Source organism: Anarrhichthys ocellatus, unplaced genomic scaffold (genome assembly GCF_004355925.1).
Source record: "Anarrhichthys ocellatus isolate YVR2014 unplaced genomic scaffold, GSC_Weel_1.0 scaffold1, whole genome shotgun sequence".
Taxonomy (NCBI): Eukaryota; Metazoa; Chordata; class Actinopteri; order Perciformes; family Anarhichadidae; genus Anarrhichthys; species Anarrhichthys ocellatus.
Genome location: NW_022280031.1, coordinates 6,318,809 through 6,341,159, shown reverse-complemented (window position 1 = coordinate 6,341,159; position 22,351 = coordinate 6,318,809). Strand labels below are relative to the sequence as shown.

At 39.5% G+C, this 22,351-nt stretch overlaps 1 protein-coding gene across 1 annotated transcript in view; it reads left to right on the top strand.

The window, feature by feature from the left end:
* Positions 1-19,371: 19,371 nt before the first annotated feature.
* Positions 19,372-22,351, top strand: part of LOC116399139 (von Willebrand factor A domain-containing protein 1) — a 7,985-nt gene continuing 5,005 nt past the window's right edge. The window contains exon 1 of the mRNA XM_031876098.1: positions 19,372-19,791. Coding sequence (XP_031731958.1) covers positions 19,710-19,791 — 82 coding nt within the window. The 5' untranslated portion in view covers positions 19,372-19,709. The remainder of the gene's footprint in view (positions 19,792-22,351) is intronic.

The following is a 22,351-nucleotide window of genomic DNA, read 5'->3' as shown; positions in this document are numbered from 1 at the left end:
AGACTGGATCTATTCACATTTGTAATAAATCTCTATGGGCTCTTTTTTTTTTTTTACATTTTTAAACATCATGGACAAAATCAACGAATGAGTCCGTACTTTTTGGAGTAGGCGATCCTTCAATGTGGCCCAGGACACATTTGCGTACACACTAACAGAATGTGGCCAATAGACTGTATGTTGTTATGAAGTTGAAGCAGTCACCCATTGGTTTGTGGGGTACCGTTATGAAGCCTCGAGTTCGGCGTATTGGATTACAGCCGTCGCAATGTTGTTGTTTTTTGCAACCGATAAACGGAAGTTACAATATTTGGAATGCGCCGGATACGGATCTGGTAGCGGCAGCGACCTGTCAATCACAGTAAGCCCGCCCTAATGCATACTCCGCTTTATGGTCTATTTTACTTTAAACTGGACCATGAATGAACATCATGCTGTATTGAAGAAGACTTGAAACTATAGAGTGAGACCATAAACTCATGTTTACAATGTTTACTGAGGTAATCAATCAAGTGAGAAGAAGGGTCATTTTTTCATAGACTTCCATACAATCTTTTTGCAACCGGAGGAGTCGCCCCCTGCTGGTCAGTAGAGAGAATGCAAGTTTTAAGACACTTCTGCATTAGCCTCACTCGGCAGAACCGGAGGTTGCTGCCTGGGCCATATGCGGCCTAGACCACCTGCAAATGTGGTCTGAACAACGTGAAAAGGAATTTAACTCATCCTCATACAGCGTATCATATGATGTCTTACGTAAAGTTATGTTTTTCTATGAAAGCCACCAACATGTATCAATTTCTGCTCGTTACATGCATACGGTCTTTTCAAAATAAATTTCTGTCTTCACAGGAAACTAATGGTACTCAGTTAGGTTTAGGCAACAAAAATACTTAGTTAGGTTCAGGAAAAGATCATCATTTGGGTTAAAATAACTACGGAAGTGTCGTCACTGAAGTACACAAGTTACAAGACACAAACATCAAAGTGGACTTCTCGTTTCACACGGGGAACAGATCCTGGCTGAACGATCGCTGTTTGTTGGACATGTCCAACTTCACTTCCACCCGTCCTGTGTGTGCTTTCTTGTCTTTTTACTTCTTCGTTCAAGTTTACGTGGATAACATAAAACATAATGTCGCTGGACACCTACAAATTACGGCGCATCATTTTATTGTAGGTAGAGGTACAAATCCCTTTTGGTTGTATTATATTTCTCATATATAGTATTGCACCAGCTAAGGGGAGAAAACTAGCGTGACCATCTTGCTGTCATGTTTCCATCACTGCTGATTGGAGCTGAAGCCTATGAATACCCTCAAACACTCACGAGTCATTGGTCCCGGAAATGAGTGCTTATTGTAACCTTTTCCACTGAAGACAAAGGCCAGGCGTAAGTCGGTGTTAGTGTTTTTATTGTCCTGTGGTAAATAGGCTACAATTAGGCTTTTAAAGGAATAGTTTTAGTGAATACACTTATTTGCTTTCTAATTGAGAATTAGATGAAAAGATTGATACCATTTTTATATCCAGACAGTGTGTCAAAACCGTGGTTTAATACCTTTAATCTTACAGTTGACATATGAATACATGGTGCATGTTCTTCAATAAATTGACATTCAATCAACTTATTACTAAACTAAATTGAGGAATACGAGGAGTTCAATAGAGGTCCACAGCTCACTTTTTGCCCCACGTCCTCATGTGTAGGATTTTTTTTAACACCATGAGTTTGGCATTTTTGTTTTTTAATGAAATTTGTCATGTCATGAAATGTTTTTATTCTGGAATATGCCTCTTATACATTTATTGTTTTTGTATTCAGTGATGAATCCGATTTTTCTTGTATAGGTTGTATAGGTTCACAAGTTAACCGATCAGCGTGTCAAAAACATTAACACCTTCTCCAGACTTCCTGTTCATGGCTGAGTGTCTGATTTTCAGCAGCGGGTTTGTAGAATACAAGGTGTTTTCCTGCTGATTATAATGACAGAGCCGTATCATCCATTTCTAGGTTACAGAGGTAATCACGGCTAATCATGCTCAGTGCTTAGAATCAGTGTATTTTGTGTCACTATCACATGCACTCAAGACAGAGCATTCCCAGCGTTGGGTGATGCTTGTTTGTCTGCTGCTTATACATACCAACATGGCTTTTTAAAATGGAAGGGGATTTAACATTATGATTGCAGGAAACATTATGATTTCCTGCTATCGTAATGATTTTTGCCTCATCTGCCCTTTCTCTCTCTCTTTGTCTTTTTCCCTGCTACTTTCTGAGGCACTCGTGTGAAAATGAATCTGTCCTATGAGCCGTTAGGCTCTTTCCGTCCATTTTCCAGATTGCTCTCATCCCCATCTCTCGCTCACACACACTCAGCTTCTTTGCTCTCATTCCTGCAGAACAGAAAATTACAGCTCTCCTAGTATTTACCACCCCATCCACCATTTCTAAAATCTCTCTTTCTATACCTCTCTGTCCATTTTTTTGTTTCTCATATTTCTCCTTTGTTCCTGAAAAATAGCATCTCTACTTTGACTGTTTCTTGATTGTTGTACAGATTGGTTTCTTTCACTCACTAACCTCAAATTATTCTGGTTTCCTTCCTTTCCTTTAAACATCTGTGTGGTTCTAAGTGTGGCAATGTTTGTCTGTTGGCTGTTCAGTCCACCGCTGTGTTTCAGACTGAAATACCTCAACAACTATTGGATGGATTGCCATGACATTTTGCACAGACGATGAATCCTATAGACTTTGGTGATCCCCTGAGATTTCCCCCAGCGCCACCATGAGGTTTAGAAGAAGTTTAGCTCCAAACCCGGGATTTCTGGTAAGTATAGACAATGTATGGCCTCAATAATACGGTTAGCTAGTTACAGTCGCTTAGCAGCTTCAGGCACAACCTACTTCCACGTCCTTTAAGAGGGTGCACCCAGCACCTGACAGACGCAGCTCACAATTTCCAGGCAGTAAAAGATGCGGCATACTAAATGCTGGAGTCATTATGTGAATATCCTCACAAAATATTGTCCGTGGGACAGATCATAAAGCCTTGGGTAGCCCTGCACTAAACTCAACTTCTTTATATTTCCGGAAGAAAGTAAAGATATCTGCTTTAAAAAAAGCAGCATGTGACCAGGCCCTTCTTGAGGCTTAAAGATGCTCCGAACAACGTGCTTGCTGCATGGTGTAACAAAGTCTGAACCCCCTTTTTAGTTGTTTCGTTATATCATCATTATACCATGCCTGCCAGACAGCTACTGTAGACTTACTTACTTAAACTTACTTCTCTCTCTTTTTTTCCCACATTACCTCTGAACCAAATCTCAGCCCCCGTGTCAGCCACGCTCCGTCTCTCAGTACCCTCCTCCTGGGAGAAGAACTCCCACTATTACATATTATCTTTTCCTTCTTCCCCAGCTTCTCTCTCATCAGTGTCCTTTCAGTTCACGGCTTAATAGTGTGGGTCTTTAGCGAGTACTGCTGTCCTCCCTCGTTCTCCTATTTTCTGAAAATTAAAATACATTTTCCATTGTTCCGCGATCGTTCCATTACAGCTTATTCCCCATCTCTTGGGGCTGCAGGATGAAAAGAGGAATCATCGAAGGCTTTTCATGAACACTAATTCCATCTCCTGCAGGAGACCTGCAGCAGGAGGGGATTTGAGTGCACCTCATGGGGTCACTCGGGCCATAACACACACATTATCTCTGTGACATCGGTGTGATAAAAACTGAACAGCCTTGTGGTGTGACAGCAGTGTACTGTGGATAATCTTCTCCTTTGCACATGATTAGTTCAGTTCTCTTAGCAATCTTATCAGTAATCTTAAAATTAGATTTGTGAGGCTGGTGAAATTTAACAAAATTTAAAACATAAAAATGTTCCTTTGACAAATGTTCATGCTGCAGTTCGTGTGTTTTGAGCACGAAAAGAAACTCATCTGTTTTGAGGAAAAGACTCATGATGTTCATTTAGATAACTGAGTAGACCTATAAGTGTTGCTGTAATCAATTTGCCACAGAAGATTAGATTATAGTTAATGAGTGATTAAATGTTAAACCTTAAGGGTAGACATGAAGGAGCTGAAGGAGACACTGGTAACTGTGTCTCCTTATATTTCCTACAAACCTTTATTTTGCTAGCTAGCTAAGATAACCACCTCCTGCAAGCTTTTATTTTGTAAGTGCTTTTTTATTTTTCTGGGTTACTTTATGGACGTTAGGCACCTAGCTGGAGCGGGAAAAAAAGTATTGTGTGTTTTATTGTGCTTTATGGCCATGTCTAGTGGCATTTTATCTTAATTAACCTGTAAAAGGTTGGTCAAATGTATTATTGTTGTAACAAGATACTAATTTTGGCTTAAAAAATGGCTAAATTTGCAAATGTAATGTCATGCTAATGCTAGATTTCAGCCTTTACATGTGCTTTTTCAGAAGGATATATGTGAGAAAATGTTTTGATTAATTCCCACATGTATAGTTGAATGTCATTTAATGAATGTTTGTACTCGTAAGAGCTCATTTATGTTTTATCTATTCCGTAGCTTTTACGGTGTTTTCTGGAGATTGGTTGTGAAGGAGAGAAAAGTAAATTTATGTTCATTAAAATAAGGCTGACGGTTGACATGAATAAAGGCCTCTGGAAACATCTGTACCATGTGTCACCATTGTCCGGCTTGGGTTCTCTCTAAGCAGTGTGCAATCAAGGGTCAGCAATCAAGACCTACCATCATCATCGACTGCATGTTCAAAAATGCTTCAAACCATCTGATTTTCTAGTCCTCTGATTCCCTGAAACAGTGAATAAGTGGACAGTTTCAGACACATGTTGCAACTGCATTTTTCAGAGAAGACGTTCTTTTTTGTGCAATGAAGTTTTATCATGAGTTTGTCTGACTGGAGTGCCGATAATGTTTTAAAGCGGTGCCTAAGTGATGTCCTTGTTTCGTTCCCATGAGATGAGTGCGCTCCAGAGTGGTAGAAAACAAACGGGCTAATGAAAAGTTCAACATATGAAATTGTTTCTTTGCCATTAACTGCATTAAGCACAAATGGTTGGAACATTTTTGCATTGTGATATTGGGCACCCTGAGGAAATCTTGACTTGGTTGTTGAGCCCTCTGGAGCCACCTGGGTGTAATTCAGTAGAACCTCTGAAATGAGAAGGGAGATCCCTGTATTGCAATTGTATTATAGTATTAGTATTATAATATTAGTGCATGTATTAACATCTGAGTATGAGTACTGGAGCGAGTTGAACCTTGAATCAGTAAAATACAACAGAAACCTGAAGCTTTGTTGTTCAGTAATGCAGCTGAAATTTATATCAGTGTTACACAGATCTATTCAGATCATTTTTCATTTTGTTCAGAGATGATGAGAGACATGCTGGTGCCACTGCATCAGTGTCTCAGCTCTGATTCAACAGCTTCGTGGGTAAGTGCAGGCTTTCCATTCAGATTTGCAGGAGTTGGCGTGATTGACAGCGGATGATAATCTGGAGGCTCGGAGGGCCTGGTGTCTTTGTGTAGTTTCACATTGAGACATGCCTGCACACATTCCTGACAGAGGAGCAGAGCTGCTGCTGTGAGATTAAGTACCTGTGGGATCTCGTCATGTTCCTGTCGGTTTCGTGGTAAAGCCACCGCAGAAGAGGGCTATTTATAATGGATTACAATAGCGGAAGTGATACAATCATATACATTCACATCATAGACAAATTATTACTTGCACTGAAAAGAGGGTTCGTTTTACTTAACTTACAGTGAAAGACAATGAAAATCCATCTCATCCACTCAGCTGTTTGTGTTTACACCAGGAAGAAGGTGTTTTTGTTTTTTTAAAGTGGAGAACAACTGCAGATTGAGGTTGTGGATGAAACATCCGTTGGATGGTTTTCTTGTGTAGGTCTGGGACAAACACAAAATAAAAGTGTTTACCTTCCCTCAGGATGATAAAACCACCACAAACTGTTTAAATATTAATATTGTAGCTAGCAGCTACACTACACCTGCCACTGCTTCCAGCACCAGAATCATGAATGAAGTCAAGACTTTTTCAAACAAATAAAATAAACATAAAATGTGTATATATTTCCTGCATTTGTATTACAACATGGCAAATAACACACAACTGTCACCTTCCTTTCCATAATAAATAAAGTTTAACAAATACCAACAACAAAGAGCTCTAAATGTAAACGCATGAACCTAAATTAACATCACATTTGCTTTCATTGATAAACACTTCATGACAGTCAATATTGTATTTGCATATTTCACAGAGCACTGCCTTTTAATGCATGCATATGATTCTCAATTAAAGTGGCTTTTAGGAAAATATTATAACTAAACCTTAATTATTGTATTGACTTTTTAGCCACACAAGCGATGTTGGTCCACCGCTTTGTTCCAGACTCAAATATCTCTACAAATACTGGATAGATTGGCATGCAAATTTGGTGCAGACATTCATGGTCTCCAGAGTGGGAACCGACCTTTGTGATCCCCTGACCTTTCCTTTAGCCAGATAGATGACCACCATTTTTTATCAACTCTGATCTTCTCTCGTGTGGATTATTACAGCTGGATATTACTGTTCAGAGAGATATAGTATGTAAGTCAATCTGAAACCTTAAAAACTGTAAAAGTATGTGAGGGGGTGGAGGGTAGGGCAAGATTATTAAAAGGGTAATTATGTCTTTGGTGAGGCCGGAACTCTCTGCGATTATCCATTTAAAACCACAACATTAACGTGCAGAAACATGCTCTGATCCAAAAACATATTTGATGTTAACTCCCACAGACACGCAGACAGAAACAGGCTCTGTTAAAGTCATAGCCTGATAAGCCATCTTCACTCTCCTCAGCTTGTCTTCACAGGAGTCCTAGTGACTGAACATATTTTATCGCCCTCGTCAGTCTACGTGCCTCTGCAGTGCCTCTATCAGCAGCCCAGTCCATGTGACCTGTGTGTGTGTGTGTGTGTGTGTGTGTGTCTATAAAAGGGATGCGCTTGGCTACTATGGCCTTTGTGCCATCGGTGCACACACACTCACCCATAAATCAATATAAAAACACACATAAACATTGTGAGAGGGAGATAAAAAAACAAGATGAGAGGAAAGTTAACAGGTTTTAGTTTACTGCAGAAATTCGGTCCTGTGACTGAAAACAAAACTCAAAGCAGACTTCTTCAGGGCTTTTTATTGCCTTTATTAGTATAGCTGGAGAGTGACAGAAAAGGGGGGAGAGAGGGGCGCCCGCTCTCCTAGGTGATCTTGAGAATGGCCCAAAGCAGACTTGTAGAAAAAAAATAACATCACTTTCTAAAAAGGGTTTACAGGTTGTAATTGATGGTGCTGCTATTGTTGTCAATTTTACTATGCTTTTCAGATCAGTTGTAAATGAACCATTGATACATTTTGGTTGTCAGGTTCTGAAACATCCCTTTTGTTGGTGTTTAAACTCAGCATAACACTAGTGTCTTTCAAATTTTTTAATAAACAGAAACTAAATTGCAATTCAGTCTGATTATCAGGCAAAGAGGACCTCTCCAGTGGAGCATTCGACCACTTTCAACACCTTCTAAGAGCTGCAGAGAAAACTGAACCATAATAATATTACAACCATTGACATCTTAATCAGTTTTATAATTGCAAGCTTGGATTATTTCTTTATTAATGACGTCTTTTAATGGTTTTATGTGAAGCACTTTGAATTTCCTGGTTATTGAAATGTGCTATACAAATAAACTTGCCTTGCCTCTGAACATTTATGTGTCAACCTGGCAACCCAAAAGTTGTTCTTACTAATGGATTATAACCAATAAATAATTACTACGTCATTAGTAAAGCTATGAGTTATGAGTTAAAGACCTTTATAAAGGGTGTATTATGTGGTTGGCTGTTCCCCTCTGTACTGCCACAGTTAATCTCAGCTGATTAGAGTCAGCTGGTGTAACATCAGATCTGGATGGACACTGAGCACAGGACTGACAGCGTGACATGTTCAGTGCTGCAGAGTCATGAGGGCCGTATGTAGTCAAGTATTCTTCTTGAACACGGTGACGGTGGAGCAGAATAACAATGAATCTAACAGAGAAGCAGCGTGTTGGAGATTGTAAACTGGGTATTTATCATGTTGTCACATATTGGTATTAATGTGAAATGCTATTCAGCCAACCATAGCAACAACCCAACAAAAAGAAAGAAAGTAAGAGCAGAATAACACTATTTTTAGTTTTTTCTTTAGATTTAGTTGGAGAAAGAGTGAAAGTCTTAGTCACATGTGGAAATAAGGATTGTAAGGTATAAACACACAGGTTCCTTCTGCCACTGTTCTCAGCAGTAATGGTGTTTTGACATCATTTTCTTTCAGCAGCATACCTGCCCTCAGCCACATGAAGATACATACAAGCCTTAGAAATATATCCTTGATCTCCATAAATAAATAATATATTAACAATCTCCACAAATATATCGGCTCCCTCGCTGCCATTTCCCTCTCAACTGAGAGCAGAGCCAGACTCCTCTGTTTACCCCCAGGGGCAGATGAAAGAGAAATACTGATGAAGGTAAAGCAGCTGATGGACGCCAGAGACAGCGAGGAGAAGCTGGAAATTGGGAATGAAGTTGAGAGGAGTGAAAGGTCAGACAAGAGGAAAGGTCAGACGAGAGGAAAGATCTGAAACATAGTACACTATTCACCAAACACAGCAGGAGGATGTTATCATCCTTTAAACTGTTCAGCACACACCCTTGAGTGTGGACACATCTGGAGGAAACACACATCTGCCACATGATGGTCCTGAGCCACATTACCTCAACGACACAAACGTGTTTCAGACTAAGATTAAACACAATGTCACAAATACTCACAATGTCCTTTCTTGTTGCTTGTGTTAACCGCATACTTTATTTCAGGCATCAAACAAAAAATCCAATTCAACAAATCCATTGACTTCCAACCAAAATAAACAGAAGTGCAAAACTGCTGACTCATTTCTGGGTTTTAGGTCTCATTCATGCAGCACAAGAAATGGGGAAGGCTAGGATATAATATTATTAATATTACTGATAATAATAATAATATTCACGAAGTAAGACAACATTGTGCTGCATTTATAGTCACTGAGACATGCTTACAGTTACCTCCTTAGTAAGAGGTTAATTAGTACCACCGAAGATGTTTTTCAATAAAATGTACTTTTTGAAAATTTGTTTTATGAAAATCAGATAAGCACACAGTAGCTACATTATTTGCTGAGACCAGTATAAGTTTCATCCTTTAAACATCTATGAAACTAAGTGACACTCTAGAGGTTTTAGGTGTGGAGGCAGAGATTATAATTTAGATTTTTTTTCTAAGAAATACATGCTGCTTGGCACCTCTCTTCCTCCCTCAGTCCTCCAAATGTTTGTTTATTGCTTCAGTCAGCACTAGAGCATCAACGGTGTGTTTGTGTATGTGTGTGTGTGTGTATGTGTGTGACTTTTTATCCCAAGAAGGTAAATTATCTTGGTCAGTTTGACCAAATCTAACCCCACACACACACACACACACACACACACACAGAGCAGACAAACCACAGCAGGATGAATTGGCGCTTCAGCTGCATTCATTCAAAATCTGGCACCTTCCCGCATGTGAAGTTGTGGGTGTATTTATTTGTGCTTTAGAATGTAAACCCTGTGAAACAATCACAAGATAATGCTTTATTTCTCACTGCTTTGTTCTTGCTGTCACTGCTCCCTCTCGGCACTCTTTAGCTCGCTCAACCACCGTTGTGCACTTAGGTAAAGTTAGAAAGATATTGACAGATTCGGACTTCCCGGTTCAATAAATCGTTAACGAAACGTTGCTAAAATACAAACGATACCTCCCTGTAACCGTAGTGAGGTAGACAACAAGCTACAACCTTAATTTAATTAAAACGGGCCGATGTTTCGTTAACGATTTATTGAACCGGGAAGTCCGAATCTGTCAATATCTTTCTAACTTTACCTAACCCGTTGTGCGCGCTCTCGCACGTTCTATCTCTCTCGTTTAGCTGGGCGAACTTTGAATGCAGTGTGTTTACCAACAGCAACCAGCAATGCGCACCTTGAACAAATAAAGTGGTTTCTTGCACATATAGACGCAACAAGGCAAACAAATAGATTTGAGAAATATGTTAAATCAGTAGTGTAGCAAATGGCTGAGGGAAAACGCGCTGCATGGTGTTGGGCTGTAAAAACAAAAGAAAAGGACCAAAAGTTACCCCACAAAGACACGTGAGGAGAGGAGATATGCCAAGAAAGGACTGCTGCCGCTCAGGCGTTGATGCACGATGCAGAACGAGCCCAGGTGTGTCCCATGCCGCTGATTACTCTCAATCAGGTCTGCAGCCCAGGAGAGAGAAAACAGTAAAGCCACCAAGCAGAGGGGCTGTCACATTAATAATAAGCTTTGGATTCTAAATGAATGTGAGCTCAAGATAACGGAGTCCACATGAGGTTAATGTTTTAGAGGATTATGTGATTAAAATAATGGTTAGCTCTGGGCATAGAATCAATTTATTGAAAAGCAACAAACACTGAAATGCAAAAGAGTTGACTCATAAATATCCGGCTGCATTAAATACAATAAACAAACAGAGGCCCATGAAGACCCCCAACCGACACAAACGAATAATGTAATATACCCAACATGACCCAACAAAGGAGGGCCAACTCTTCAGTTTGATGCTGAGCAGTTCCCATGATGACAATTTAGTCACAAAAAGACAGATGTCTTGATGGAGTGAAGGAGAAGTCCATGTTAGACTGGATCAGAAATCAGAGGAGAAAAGCTGAGACACCAGCTCCCAACAATACTTTCATCACATCCTTCCCAGGTGGTCTCATACCAATTTACACCTTGCTTCATGTGACTCTGACAACCCTCAAGTGTCTGTTATATGACGCCAACAACTCACATGTGGCTCTCTTGTGATATCATGGCATGAATGATTCCTGGAAGTCTCCAATGAAACCAGTGGAAAGAAAGAAAGAAAGAAAGCAAATACTGTACTATTATACTGACATAAGTCACTACTTCGTAAAATATTTCTACAATTGTTAATTATTATTGGAGCAAGCATATTTACCAAAATGTCAAACTATTCCTTAAATGAAAACTGTCTAAAATCATGAATGCAGGTAGCAGACCTCTACAAGTAATTGCAAAAGATTTTCTTCTTTGATGAAAATAAACTTTGTTATTCTGTTTTTCTATGTTTACTGGTGAAGAACGAAGGCAATTATTTTGTGTATTTCAGTCCGTTTCAATCCATTTTCAGCTGTTAAGATCATTACAGACATTAAGTACTGCGAGGAATACGGCTTTAGCAGCACAAGAAACTGTGTAAACAGCTTAACACTGTTGAGCAAAAAAAAATACTGGAATAAAGACAATAAATAAGAAGAATGCACAAAGAGCCCTTAAAGGCTCACTATAAACAGCAAACTGAGCAGATGTTTGAGACTAAAATACAACACCAGTTCTTCAAACTGCTGTGAGATACAGAAAGCCTGGATGAGAACTGAGAGAGAAACTATGAATGACATTCATGACACATCCACACTGACCGGCCAACACAAACAGCTGCTGTTAGTAATACTGACAACAACCTGCTGCTGCCGCCATCCTGGAGCAACAAGGCAATGTGAAGCCAGACCATTAATTACAAAAGGAAAGTGCTGCAGCGTCAAATACCTACAGGAAGCTTAAAATTGAAGGTAATTATTTTTGTATTGAGTATTTGTTAATATATTAATACAAATATTGATTACGGCAGCTTTAAGTACAATTGGAAAGTAACTATAATTTCTTTTAGTATTTTTACGTTATATTGTCCTATCTTACCATCTAATTCCTTAACTTTTCTGTGAAATGTTCTTTTCATTAATTCCATGATAATTAAATTCTGTCTTTTAAGAAACATTTGATTTCACAGATATTTGAAGGTATTTTTTACCTTAAGTCCTTTAAATCTTAAGATTAAACACAACAAGGTTCAAACTAAATTGTCCAAAATTCACCGATGATAAATGTGACAGATGCCACAACACGCCTTGCAATCTATGTATTTATCAATTATACATTTGTAGCTTGTCCATAACTTAATACTAAATATTGGGACTGTTCTTTAAAAGAAACAACAAAAAGATTTTGACATTCAGTCAACAGCCAGCGTCCTAAACCACATAGGGCACAGAATATGTTAATGGGATGATCAGTTGAGTCAGTGACGCTGGCAACCGTATTGCATGTAAAACATTTTTATATTGTTTTCGGGTTTGGTTTAATATCTTGAAAATAAGAGAAAGATCCTGTCTTTGGATTCATTTTTTATTTAATAATGTGCTTGAGATGCATTTTTCAAGCCGTTAGACGCAACTACATTTGAAAACTGATGATTGTGTACGTTGGACTCTACAAATATCTGGAGCAGGAGTCAGAAACAAGCCTTTGCACAGTGAAAAATATAGTTTGTGAAAGGTTAAATGCCAACAAATATGAATTGAAGCTGAATATTTCATTAGATGAAAACTTCTTTTTGGAAATGTTTTATTCCATGAATTGGGCTGCACATTTCCAGATGACATAAGTATAATGGCAGTTTTGTTAGAGTCAGTTCTTCTTATGAAAATAGTCCATGAGTTCTCAGATGGATTGAAACAGTCATTTCGGAGGAGGAGGCTTAAAAGATGTTTAAAGTTTGTTGGTTGTGAGATGAGGCACACACTGGATACCTGAGACGAGCAGGCCTTATCTTGTGCATCCGTCCCCTTTGTTTGATACGACATATGCATTGTGTGCAAAGACAACTTTTTTCATTTACATCATGTTTGCAGATGGTAGGCAGCAGCTCCAATGATAGCACCGGCGACAGCTTCAGGGCAGGTGACACGCTGCTGCGAGCACCTCCAGAATATACCAACAGCTTGGACAATAGGCCTGGTAATAGCCAGAGGGCAGTAAAAAACGGCGTTCCGAGCTCTTCCAGCAGAGCCCAGCAGCTCCAGCAATAGTGAAATTAAAGTCATTTTAACAATTGATCTACGGAATATATTTGCCTGTTTTGTCATTAATGTAAGGGCAGTAATTTATGCGAAAAAAGCAACACATTAGCGTCTCTCTCAGGCTGGACAGCGATGCTTTGGGCGAAAAACATCGGTACACTAATGGCCTCCATCATGCTGATGTGAAGCAGGATTTCCATGTTCACCATATTAGCTTAGAGCACATGCCAACACCATATTACACCAGATTACACCATGTCATTTAGATTTTGACCTGATGAGGACGTTAGATGAAATGTTTTCCCTGGGGAGAACATAAACACACAACATAAAATGCCTGTGCAGAATTTCATGGCAATCCATCCAATAGATGTTGAGACAGTTCACTCTAAACAATAAATCAGACGATCAATGAAAGTCAAAGATTTCATCTTCTGGGGACCATGAACGAATTAAGACAGCGAAATCCCCTTGTCAACGTTTACAGAGGAGCAATACACAGCCTGACTGGAGCATCGGTGATACTGGTGAGGTACCTGCACAGAGCCAAAAGGACACTTAAAGGGCAATAACCTCCCAAACAACAGCGGTACAGAGGTATTTGCTGCCGTACCACCAGATGACAGAACAGCTTCTTTCCTCAGGCTGTCAGACTTCTCAACTCATCCTCCGTACTCCATCGTAAAAAAATAATTTGTTGTGTTTTAGAATGCCAATAAATGAACCTTGAACCTAAAATAATTTCTGAGATAAACTGAGAAAACTAAACTGGCGGACCGACGAACCAACAGACCAAATTCCACCCCTTGAACCATATTGCTACATGACTAAAAACCTACAATATATCCATAAATCCTTTCAAATGTTTCTGGATTTGGACAAAAAGAGTCTGGGAAAATCTGGGAACAAGTGTTTGATGATGTACTGAAGGTGAAATGGTGTGTGACCATGCTATTGACACTACTGCTGTTTTAATGGAGTTATTCTCTGCAGTCTGCCAGAAATCTACACCTGCAGGTAGTTGATTGCTTTCCCCTCTGTGGCCAGTCTGCTGAAGATTGAGACTAAAATCCAGCAATCCATCACAGCACAGTTTGAAACTGAAGGCACATTAATCTCTCTTGTGTTTCAAGCAGCAGAAGAGCTGAAGAGTTTGAAGACTAAAAGCCTTATGATGCCTGAAAGAAAACACCACAGAGTCTAGTTTATTTTTGTCATTGTTTGATTCACAGTATTTTTCATGATTTACTTGATTCCCAACATTTTAAACTCAATATTACAGCTCATTACTCTCAAAAGCATTCTGTGCTGTTTTACTGTTTAATGAGATTTCCCACCTCCACAGAAGACATTAGTATACAATGACATCGTTACAAAATCAATTTGCAAAGACTTGATTGAGGCAATTCATCCATCGCAGTGAATCAGCTTTTTTTGCAGTTAAAATGATTTTCACAGTATGACAATAAAGCTTAGCTTTAGCAGGATGTTCACATTGATCTTTAACCATCAATGAAAGTTTCAAGTCACTGTGAATATAATTTCATCCTTTACAGAAATGATGGGAATCAATGCATTAAAGGATCTAAAACCTGTTTAGCTGGTGAGCTTGTGGGTCAATGTCTAGTTGTCTACCCCTTGACACAAATTGCATGTATGTTCCATAAACCGTCCAGGCTTGAAGCGTGTAGATAAAAGGTTCAAACTGAATTTGTCTTTATGAAATAGAATTTCACTGTCAGTAAAAACCAGAGAGCAAGTGTCATTTATATTGAACTTTCCTCTCACTGGAAACTGGGCTCATGTTACTGCACTTGTCCCATTAGGGAAGAATGTGTGTTTCAGTATTTCATAACAGCGTTCCATGACTCCTCTGGACCCAAACCACAATGCACACTTTCTGCAACTCCAACACACAAATGAAGAAACAGAGCAGGCGACAAAAAGTCAATGTTCAATAAGTGTCGTTGACTGTTTGTCCCTAAACATATTTTCAAACCTCATCTGAGCCTCAAATTTAAACCAGAAAATAAATGAATTTATAAATGACATTTAAACATGAATGTATGACCAGCATATTCCCGCTGGTGCTTTCAACAAATGTCATGGCAAAGGCCATGTAGCACCCAGAGGTTCCCACAAACATTGATTGTATTCAAATACATTTCTCTGTCCAGCGTTGGCTCTGCTGCTTTTTTCCAGGCTCATTTTCCAGGCCTTGCGTCAGAGGAGAACTACTTGGTGCTGGCCTCGCTTCAGTCTTGACCTCTATGTCTCAGTTTTCTCCCCCAGTTGACTCTGTCACAGCCTCCCTCCCTGCCTCCCTCCACAAAGTCCTTCGTCTTTCCTCGTAAATGGCCGCTGTAATACTATAATCGTATTGGAAATGTGACTGGCAGACATTTAAGTCAACTAGAAAATGCATTCCGTGAAGAAAATGCGTGTGAATGCTGACAGCGGAAATGAATTTACAAGCAAAGAAAATACAGAAATCTTAAAGTGCAAAAGCATTGAACTGCTGAAACACCTGGAAGTTGACACATCAAACTGGCAGAGTTGGAAGCTCTGCCAGTTAAAAGTATATTTAAAATATGGAGATGAGTTTCTCTGCCTAACCTGTTAATGTTAGTTTGTGGTGTCAAAAACATGAATAACAGAGCAGTTCAGAAAACTGCCACTGTCTGCTGTACTACAGAAATGTAGTTATAGTCGAAAAAATATACAAAATAAATATAAGTTGATTGAAGATTTGGATCTCAACAGTGTAAATGCTGCTGAATCAGTATTCACACAGCATTTACACAACTTCAGCTCATGGGGACAGAATCAGAAACCTGCCATCATCTGTTACACACCAGTCGAACAAATCCGCCTCCACATGAATGGATAAATGAAATTCAAGAATGTTTTCAGAATCCACTGATCGCAGCCTTTGTTGCATTCATGAAGTGCTTCTCTGTACATTATGAGGCAGCTGGAGGTTAGTGCTCCCTAGACTGACAAGAGTGTTATATATTCCAGCGGACTCATCTCCCAACAGAGCTCTGAAACTGTCGGTTCGAGTTTACTCTGTGCCAGCTTTCTGACGCACACAAAAACACACAAACACACACACACACACACACACACACACACACAGAAGTCATTTCACACTCTGGGCATGTGAATTGGAGAGAAATTGTGTTTTCTTTCTCTTTTCCCTCACAATCTACGTCATTGTATGTATGCATCAATTCTAATTTGATAAACAATATTTTAGTTGGTAAAGTTATAAAGCAGCATCTCTTTCTTTCTTGCATTTTCTCTTTTTATTCTTTTTCTGATTCTCCTCAGCTCCTCACCATCCAAGATCAATTATTGTATTTTTCAGCCATTATGGGGGTGTGGCAGTCAGCGAGTCAGTCCACCCACCACGACCAGGACAGAAATATCTCAACAACTGTTTGATAGGTTGCCATGACATTTGGTCCAAAGATTAATGGTCTCCAGAGGATGAATCCTCACAGCTTTGGTGATCTCTTAACCTTCATCTTCACCATCATCAGGTCAAAATTAGAATTTGTCGAATACTTTCCTTTATGACCAAATACCTGCAAAATGAATGACACTGCATACTGTGTTCGTCAGTACTAAGTCGTATGAAACTGTTGAATTGAATTATTTTGAAGTACGCTCGGCCAGGCATCAGCCTTTATACAAGTTTTTAAAGCACTAGACAGTAAAAAACAAATACCACTAATGAAATATTTATTTCATTTTATATATTTATGACCAATGTTTGTTTACTTTATAAGATACTGCATGGCTTAGCTCCCCCACCCATTAGACAGTTTATTCTAACAGCTCATGCTGAAATAATACATCAACAAGGACAGAATGTTTCATAAAACGTTGCTCGACAAGATGTGCTGATGTTTTGTACTGGGTAGCGCATTACTCAGATTACTTTTTTGTATGATAGCATTAATTTGCAATTCAAGTAATCAGTTATTAAGTTACATTTTTAGATAAGCAATGCATTACAAGAATATTACAGTGAAATGCAAATTGTGCCTCTTTAAATTTGAAGAAGCACGAGGAAACAACGCTGGCGCTACAGCTCCAAAACAGCAACGACTAGCTTTTAGTTTGGCTTTCGTCTGGTACGCCACGGAACATTAACGAGCTCGTAGCTGGTTACGTGGTGGAGGAGATGCTACCGATATCAATTGTAGTCTCCATTTTGCCATAAGATCATTAATAGAATAACTAGTATGCATAACACGGCGGAAACAGTGCCTGACAGAAGAAAACAATATTTGCCACCTCGATATAGTGAAGAGCTGTAAAAGGGGCATTAGTTCTGTCATTCCTGCATGTAAAGTTACAGATGCCATAGAAGCTATGCAATGACGATTGAGTCAATACATTCAAAAGTAGGCGTACAGTTGGCTACGCGCCTTCTGGACAATACAGTATAACCAACATGTACAAGGAATCACAAAGGGGTTTATATTTTTTGGTAACACAAAAGCCCTTTAACAGGTAACTTTACTCAGTAGGTAACGCCATAACGTAACTTAGTTACTTTGTAATGGCAGTAACGTAGTACTTTTAAAAGTAACGTTACCCAACACTGATTATGATTGTGTCTTGTTGGTTTGTGTCAGGCTCTCGCACAAAGATGCACGAAGACTTTTTAAGTAAGTGATGTAAACATAACTTTTGTTTGTCCACAGGGGAACCTTACAGTTTTCATGGAGCCGCTAGCATTTTTCCATGGGAACATGAAGACTTTGCTAAACTCTTCTTCATGGGAAATTCCAGTTTTCCATCTTAAAGGGAGGGCTGGTGATGTCGCAGGCCCGGACATGCACCAGACAGTGGATGAGTATAAAGACGAAGAAGGAAGTAAGGCTCCATCCTTATTCCTCTGTCCTTTGAGTCAGTGGCTCTAATCAATACCTGTGAGTGCTCTGTATATTTAGGTTCCCCTGCTTTTACAAGGGAGACGTTGTGGTTCAAAGCTGTCCTTGAGGGCTTCTTCACCAATGTTCAAACTTAGAAACACTAAGCTCAAGCGGTCACTCCACTTTTTTAAACACATGCTCATAATGAAAGCATTCAGTCTTAAAGGGAAATAGGTTACCACTTAATTCTTGTCTGTGGTGGTCAATATTATTCTATCTCCGTGCTGTTGTGATAACAATCCTTGTTAATTTGTGTGGCATGCTGACAGCACATTCATCTGGAAGTTAATTAATCAGCTGGACTCCTCAGCAGAGGCAGAGCTCATCAGCATGGTGTTAATATAATGGCTTTTTAATAGCACATCTCCCTACTTTGTGCACAACCAGGCAGTGTATTTTTACACGATGAAGAATGAAGCGCTGGTAGTTTGTTAATCATGTAACTCTTCATGCTTCAAGCACAGGAGGAATTTATAATAGACTACTGCTTAGACAGTCTAGATATACCAGCCTGGTATGTAAGCAAAAGTGGTTTGTATCATAAGGTAATCAAAATATGTCCTCTTTAAAACATTATCTTTCTACAATCTGTCTCTCTCCATCTCACCTCCGTCCCATCCTGCACTCTGCACACCCCGTCTGAGAAACTGGCAAAAAGTGAAAAGAATGAAGAACGCTGTCACATACAAGCAAATTATCCACATTATTTCCAGCGGAGTAACGAACGTCTGCATGTCTTGGCACATGCAGGGCACTCTCATCTCAAAAGAGGGAAATTCAATAAGTGCCCTTTATTGATAAAGCCTTTTATCTTAATCTGTTGGCACACACACACACACACACACACACACAACCACAGACTACAATAAACGCATGCAATAGCCTGCACTTGATCCAAGTTATCTCTCTGATAAGTAGCAGCTGTGGTATTTTCTCTAATACCGTCTAATGGACTGGATGAATGGATTTCCTTGTTGTTCCTTGATCCAAATGGGTGCACTGCTGCTGGTTCCCAAAGTTGGGTACAGTTTTGTGGTCAGCTTGAGGGGTTTACAGGGTGTCCCAAGAGAAAATGAAGACCAGATCAGTTTCACTGTTTTTCCTCCAGCACAAGATAATATAGCGGGAAAACAGATGAGATCATTTTTTTCTTGCGGCCACAGCCGAGATTTAATTCTGGCATGCTTGTGATGAGATTTCCTTGGTTCCTCTGGGACACCGTCTGTTTCATGGGTGTCTGTTTGGTCAGGTGCTTGTCTGTTTACACTATGAATACGTGTGCTGAGCCCTGGACTGAGGAAATTACAGTTCAGGAGGAAACAGCAGTCATCAAGAAAACATAGGAAGTCCCATTATAGACCAAACCCCAGCAAAGAGTGACAGCGATGCTATGCTCTGGCCCAGCAGCTACAGGAGGAGGAGTAAAATGGACTACAAAGTGAAAGAGTTTAGCGGACTGGCAGGGAAGCAATCTTACTGCACCACGCGAACATTACGGTAGGCATGACGCAGGTGTTTGGATGACCTGTGCAGCGGTAAAATTGTGCGGAAGAGGCGACAGAGGTGCATAAACACACAGACTGCACCGACTATGACAGGGAGCTGTTGCAATGCGAACCGGTAAAGGAAGACCAGGTGTTGGTTATTTCACCTGCCTGTGCTGTTTCTGATCATTTTCATATCTTTTTTTTTTTTTTGAATGCTGCTTAAAGAGGATGAAGGGCTTTTTACTCGGCATCTGTCTTCTCTGGGCGATGTTGCTGCGGAGCAACATGCAAATTGCTTTACCTGCCACAGGTGAGTTGATACCATACAGCCGCGAAAGACAACAAATAGATGGCCGAAAGAAACATGAGCAGTAAACAGACCTGACATATGTTGACAGGTCTTCTTCAAGATTGTAAAAGTCACAATTTGTGCGAATGCACTCTAAAACTTACACGTTTCAGTGAAATATTTAGATGTTGTTAATGAATGTTTGGCGAGTCAAGGCGCAGCACGCCACAGGGTGGCCTAAAGAAATGCTGGTTAACGATCGTTGGCATTTAGTATGTAGCAACAAGCCAGGATCATTTCCACAGGCAGTCTGGTTTAAACAAGTTGACACATGGACAGTGATGATCCAGAGAACTATTGTGTGGTAGTGCATTGCAGTGTTTCACTACTATTGTTTCTGTGCATGTAATGGGTGTGTCTTTTTATATGGTCACAGTTGGGTAATCTAATCAATATATTGGGCTGTAATAATCATAACGAGTCTAAAGAATCATTGTTACAGGCTGCAATCTGAAAGTCACTCCAAAGAAATTTCACTTTATTGTGTCACATCTTCACAGTACCTTACTCAAGTATTGTACAGCTTGAGTATTTCAACTTAATGCTATGCTGATTCTATTTGACTTTTCTCTCCACTATATTTAATGATTACTGTGAACAGTGTTATAGATTCAACTTCTTAACAGTATACAATATGTACTTTTAAATACTTCTGTGATTTCACTTAGATTTTGAATGCAGGACTTTTACGTAATGGTCTATTTACTCTTTTTTTTGCTAGTAAAGGATTATATTCCACCACTGCAGGTGATGTCAGATATTTTTTTAGGTCCAAACTGGAAAAGATGCCAGTTGGCTGAACTGGACTGAAGTTTTTTTTGTGACTTCCTGTGGAACAAATTATCAGTGTGTATTAACTAAAACAAGCTATGGAAAATGTCATCTTGTCCAATTCATGAAACCACTGGAGATATTACAGCCAAATTGGACCTCAGCCAGTTTATTAAAACATATGCAAGTAATAATTGTGTCCACCAGCACCAGTCTGCTCTAAAACATCAGCTGCGTGTGACTGCCCGAGTTAATCTTAAAGGGCTATTCCAGCAATTTATTATTGCACTTCCATAAAGTTGAGGGACTCGCAGCCGATTATTTTAAAAAAGGGGTCACAATTTTTGCAGCAGAGATTGAGATATCCTAACCTTTGTTTCCTAAAGTACTCAAACTCCGAAAACTCTGAATCTTACATTTCCCATTACAACAGAGGTTAGACCCTGCCTGGTTAACGCCGGCGTCTTTAAAACTCCATGACCCCAGTTTGTAACTGGGGGTTTCTCTTATAACTTTGTACGCCCGAGCTGATATAACCCTGATGACGTCACTGTGACATCATCAGCGTTATTTTCTCAGACGTGACAAAGCTCCTGCAGAGCCACCGAAGACATGGTTTTACAAGCATGTAGTACTCCATGACGAGTAAACTCAACTTTATGTGAGAAATTGGTGGAGTGCCCCATTAAACACAGAATAGTTTGGTGGTTTAGATATTCAGATTAAACAAATAAGATATAACATGTTAAGTAGTGAGCTTTTAGAGACATATTTTATTACCGTTGGACAGAGTCAGGCTGGCTGTTTCCCCATGTTTCCAGTCTTCATGCTATACGCTAACTGGCTGCTGGCTCTAGTTTCATATTTAGCGTACAGGTATGAGAGTGGTATCAATCTCCTCATCTGACTCTCAGCAAGAAAGCAAATAGTTGTGTCAGCAGATGTGAGAGGCCTGAAGGTAGAGTACAGGCAGAAATGATCAGAGATAAAAAGAGAAACTGGTTCCGATTGCATCGCTGAACTAAGTCTGGCGATCAACACCAGTGTTCATTATTCATGTTTTATTCTTCTCGGTGAGCAGTCCATAGTGTACCTACAATAGGAGCTTTGAGGTACTTAGGGACACAGCTAATTAAAAGTATTTCACTTATTAGCTAAGTTAGAGATCCCCTAAAAAGCACAGATGGAATGTGTGGAATTTCTAATTATTTTGCAGTTTCACTGTTCTGCAGGAAATCAGTTTAAAAGCAAGCAGAGCAACATGCAGTTTATGTGCAAATTGTTTTAGATCACCAAGTGTTTAGAAATAGCCTGCATTGATTTTGATCAGACTGGATCGTCTACCATCTGTCTGTTTGATGTCGACGCATGTCAATACTGCACCCGGTAAACTTCACAGGAGACATTGACATATTTTTCGTTCATCTGTGCAGCTCTGCAGTGAGGCATATGGCCTTGGCACAGCCTAAAACCAATAATATGACAGATGACATGCTCAAATCTCTCTCTCTCTCACACACTCATACACATTCACATGCATTATCCTTTGAGGAATGCAAAGATGGAGCAATTCCTTTACATCTCCATCAACAACTCTTATCCAACCATCTCCTCTCATCTTTCTGTCTCGTTTTTTATTCTCTGTCCTATTTTCCCCTTTCAGCTTCTCCACTTTGCCACAATGTGTGTGTGTGTATGTATGTGTATATATATATATATATATATATATATATATATATATATATATATA